The following is a 3,898-nucleotide window of genomic DNA, read 5'->3' as shown; positions in this document are numbered from 1 at the left end:
CCTGAGATTTGAGTGCCAACTTGATCTCAATTCAGAACATGGGTTTCAATCGATTCCTTCATGAACGGTTCTTCAAGGTTTTACCTTCCAACATACAAAAATGCAAATTTGAAATCGTAAATCCTCCTTAAGGAGGTTTGCAAACCAAAAACAAATGGTTTAAGAACCCAAAAATCTTCCTTTAGTTGGTTCTGATTGGGGGCGTCGTGAATCCGTGGCAGAAGCAAATGGAAATGGGGTCATATGGAAAGCAAGCAGAGAGCTGTATGAACAAGTTTCCTCTTTGACAAAAGCAATTAAAATAAACTTAATCTTATCAAAATGTGCGGATAATGGTAATGTCAGGGTCAACAGGCCAACCAATAATGACAAGCTGGCACAACAAGGATTACCATTATTACAACATTGAAACGTTTGAACGATTCATGGAACAGTGTTTCACATACCTTTCTTGAAAAGTTTACATGGGAGGACATCTATACGTCATGGATTAGTCATTTCCATAAAAAAGTACTTGAGTAAGATTTTCATTTCTGCAAGTAACTCAGCCGCCTCTCATGGATTCAAAACTCTAACACTGTGTCGATCTGTTGCTTAAGCTGACCACTTTTATGATCGGCTTTTGCAAACTCACTGACCTTTGACCTCGATTGGAATGTTTTTGCACTGAAAATTTTACTGTGACATGTGTAAAATGATGATCCGTATGTATAAGAAAACTTATGGCCCTCCATTTCCAAAACTTAATCAAAATGAAAGCTAATGATGCCATTTGTCTTTGCTGAAAAGGAGTTTTGGATTCTTTGCTGCCCAATTGCTTCATTTCATTGGGACCCTTTCAAGTTTTTGATATATCTCAAAGATACTAGGAATTTATTCAGGACATCCCATGTGTAAAGTTTAGGGAAAATGTTGGGGGTTAAGGGGATATCACTTTCACTCACACTCCACTCAGGATGGACTGCTGCGGCCTGCGGGACCATAAATTGTTTTCCATCGGGCTGAATTATTAGAATTTTGGCCTACGTCAACTTCATCCACCGCCTAGTCCACACACGTCTCCTCCTTCATCAACTATTTTCGGATTCCACAGATGAGCCTTTACCAGGTAGGATGGTTTCTAGCAGTTGGGTGCTGGGCCCTGCCAAAGGTTTTGGAAGTTTGTCATTGATTGACAATTATTGCAGTCCACGGGTCGAGGGAACACCATGCTCTCCTCTGCTCTGCAAGGTGAGAATTGGTCTGTATTCACAACAGGAAAGGTCATTCTTTGCACATTAATTTACGAGAAAAGAATAATCTTAACAAGAACATATCCACAATCCACATGACCCTCTCCAGGATTTTTGTTATCTTATTAAAAGGCTGCCCTGTTGCAGAACCAGATTGCAGTTTTGAACATTGTCCTGAACTAGTGTGTCTAACCTCAACCGCAAACAATGGCGACCTATTCAACAAGCAAAGGAAAGCTACTGATGAATCAGATCTTCTCTCCATATCAAGATAAACATAAGAGGATTTTAACCTCTATCTGACCACAGGCATCAAAACCTAAAAACGGTATCACCAGTTCACAGCCTAAGAAGTAATCTCCCAAAGAGATGGCTACAAACAGTGTTTACATGTCAGCTTAATCTTTATCATGTAAAATCGAAAACTGCCACCTATAAGAGTAAAGAAACATCACTTTCAAGTCCAGGAAACATTATCATTACTAGAATGGCTAAAAGAAAAAGAAAAAACTGTTAACATCTTGTCTGGCTGGGGCACTCCATTTGTTTATCTCCTTTGCTTATTAACAGCTCACAGCATCTTCACATGTTCTACCAATCCCAAATGTTTATCTGTGCAATTGCTTGACATTTGAAAAAAATTTTAAGATTATCCCAATAATCAATCATGCCAGGATTAATTTACAACCTCTTGAAGTAACTTGTGGAATAAAGATACCCACGTGGCTCGGTTGATGACCTATTGGGCCTATCCTTCCAAAACTTTTCCTTCGTAGAAAATGAATTAATGTCTGAATTAGTCCTGTTTTGGTAATAGCTTAATTACATGATTTACATTGATTAACTATGGTCCAAATATAACAAGGATGAAAAAAGCAAAGTTGTCCACAACTCCCCTCGATCCAAAGTGTCAGCTATAAAAACAAACCTTGTCAGAGCCTCCATCTTCCACCTCTCCGGGTTCATATCCCATTCTTGCCCACTGTTCTTACATCTCCTCTGTTCGGCAAAAAAAATGAAGGGCGATCACGATTCTGATGATGATCCGAAAAGCCCACTTCTCCCTGTCAATGATCCAGTCGAGCCGTCGTCAAGCTCACCCTTTTCTCTCAGATCCTTAGTCACACTTAAAAGTTTGTACGTCCTTTTAGGACCCCTTTTGTGTACCGTCATCTGCCTCTGTGTCAAGTTTGATGGTCCCGTGGCCAGCCGAAACATGTTAGCGCTTCTGGCGTGGGTGTTTGCTTGGTGGCTCACGGAGGCTGTGCCCATGCCGATCACCTCCATGGCACCTCTCTTTCTGTTTCCTCTCTTCGGAATCGCTTCTGCTGATAGTGTTGCTCACTCTTACATGGATGATGTGATAACCCTTGTTCTGGGTAGCTTCATACTTGTTCTTGCTGTTGAGCGCTACAACATTCATAGAAGATTGGCCTTGAATGTAAGTTATCCTTATGAATTTATTCGTTTCAAGTATTACCTTTCTCTTCAGATTGATTCATTGTTGTTAAAAAATTGGCGTAGCAGTAATCCTTAGAATTCTTCAAGTCTTATCTATTGGCCTTGAAAGTTTATAGCAGCGTCTTTGCTTTCGGGCTTCAAAAATGAATGAAGTTATGCACTTTCTGCTGCCCCAACGCCCAACAGTACCACCCCAACATTTTTCTTTCCGAAGTTAATACTCAAAACTATAAGATCATGCTTTTTGTTCAGATATCAAAGCTCCAAGTTTGGCATAACGCCACAGGAACTTGTACGCATGAACTTTATATAAATTTGAAGGAAACTTCATTGGTTGGATTCAAAGTAGAAAAGGTTAAGAGTTTTTGAATTACTTGAGCAATCAAACGAAGTAAAACAGGAAACAATACAAAAGCCATATTCTTGTTGTACTGGTATGCGATCTGTTGGAGCAAGCACATTTTTTTATCTAAAAAAATGTGTAATATGGTGTTGTTGGGGCCATCAATATTTGACTTTCACCACCACTTAGAGACAAGCAAAACTCTCTCCCTCTTTTGGCTTGGACAAGCAATATTTTATCCTTGGTGAAGATGATCCTAGAACTGCAGAACATGTTTGCTGAACGATTTGAGTGGACATTTCTCATTTGTCATTATCTCAATTGTGGGTCACGCAGATCACTCTGCGGTTCTGTGGGGATCCGGTGAATCCACCTCTCCTCCTGCTCGGCATCTGTGCCACCACGTTCTTCGTCAGCATGTGGATGCACAACGTGGCGTGTGCCGTGATGATGATGCCTGTGGCCACGGGGATCCTACAGCGCCTGCCAGTGGGCCCCACCCGGTCCACCCTTGTTGGCAACTTCTGTCGGGCTGTGGTTATCGGGGTCACGTTCGCCGCTCCTATAGGGGGCATGAGCACCCTCACCGGTACAGGTGTCAACCTGATACTGGTGGCCATGTGGAAGAGCGCCTCCCAGGAAGCCAACTCCATCGGTTTCAACACGTGGTTCTTCTTCGGTTTTCCGTTGGCTTTGTTGATTTTCTTCGCTTTGTGGGCCATACTTTGTCTGTTGTATTTGTCTAGGGGCTCTAGCCAGGCCCTCTCTGCTTACTTGGACAAAGCCCACCTGAAGAGAGAACTCGACACGTTAGGTAAGGAACCCTGGTGACTTTATACTCTCCCTTTCATTACTTCAGGCT

General features: G+C 41.9%; 1 protein-coding gene across 1 annotated transcript; it reads left to right on the top strand.

The window, feature by feature from the left end:
• Nucleotides 1-2,134: 2,134 nt before the first annotated feature.
• On the top strand, nt 2,135-3,892 carry TDT (tonoplast dicarboxylate transporter). The gene is made up of 2 exons (XM_021438655.2): nt 2,135-2,673; nt 3,373-3,892. The coding sequence occupies exons 1-2, from the start codon at nt 2,248-2,250 to the stop codon at nt 3,865-3,867; spliced, it is 921 nt and encodes a 306-aa protein (XP_021294330.1). The 5' UTR covers nt 2,135-2,247; the 3' UTR covers nt 3,868-3,892.
• Nucleotides 3,893-3,898: the final 6 nt, after the last annotated feature.

This window comes from Theobroma umbraticum, unplaced genomic scaffold (assembly GCF_002168275.2).
Source record: "Theobroma umbraticum cultivar Fairchild unplaced genomic scaffold, ASM216827v3 scaffold_204.0, whole genome shotgun sequence".
In the NCBI taxonomy this organism is placed as follows: Eukaryota; Viridiplantae; Streptophyta; class Magnoliopsida; order Malvales; family Malvaceae; genus Theobroma; species Theobroma umbraticum.
The sequence above is the reverse complement of the archived record's forward strand: the minus strand, read 5'-3'. Positions and strand labels throughout refer to the sequence as shown.

What these genes read in the sequence shown, in the direction of transcription:
- TDT (XM_021438655.2), top strand. Translation starts at nt 2,248, where the DNA reads ATGAAGGGCGATCACGATTCTGATGATGATCCGAAAAGCCCACTTCTC. An exon ending in ATAGAAGATTGGCCTTGAAT is followed by an intron (nt 2,674 to 3,372) that starts GTAAGTTATCCT and finishes TGGGTCACGCAG; the next exon opens with ATCACTCTGCGGTTCTGTGG.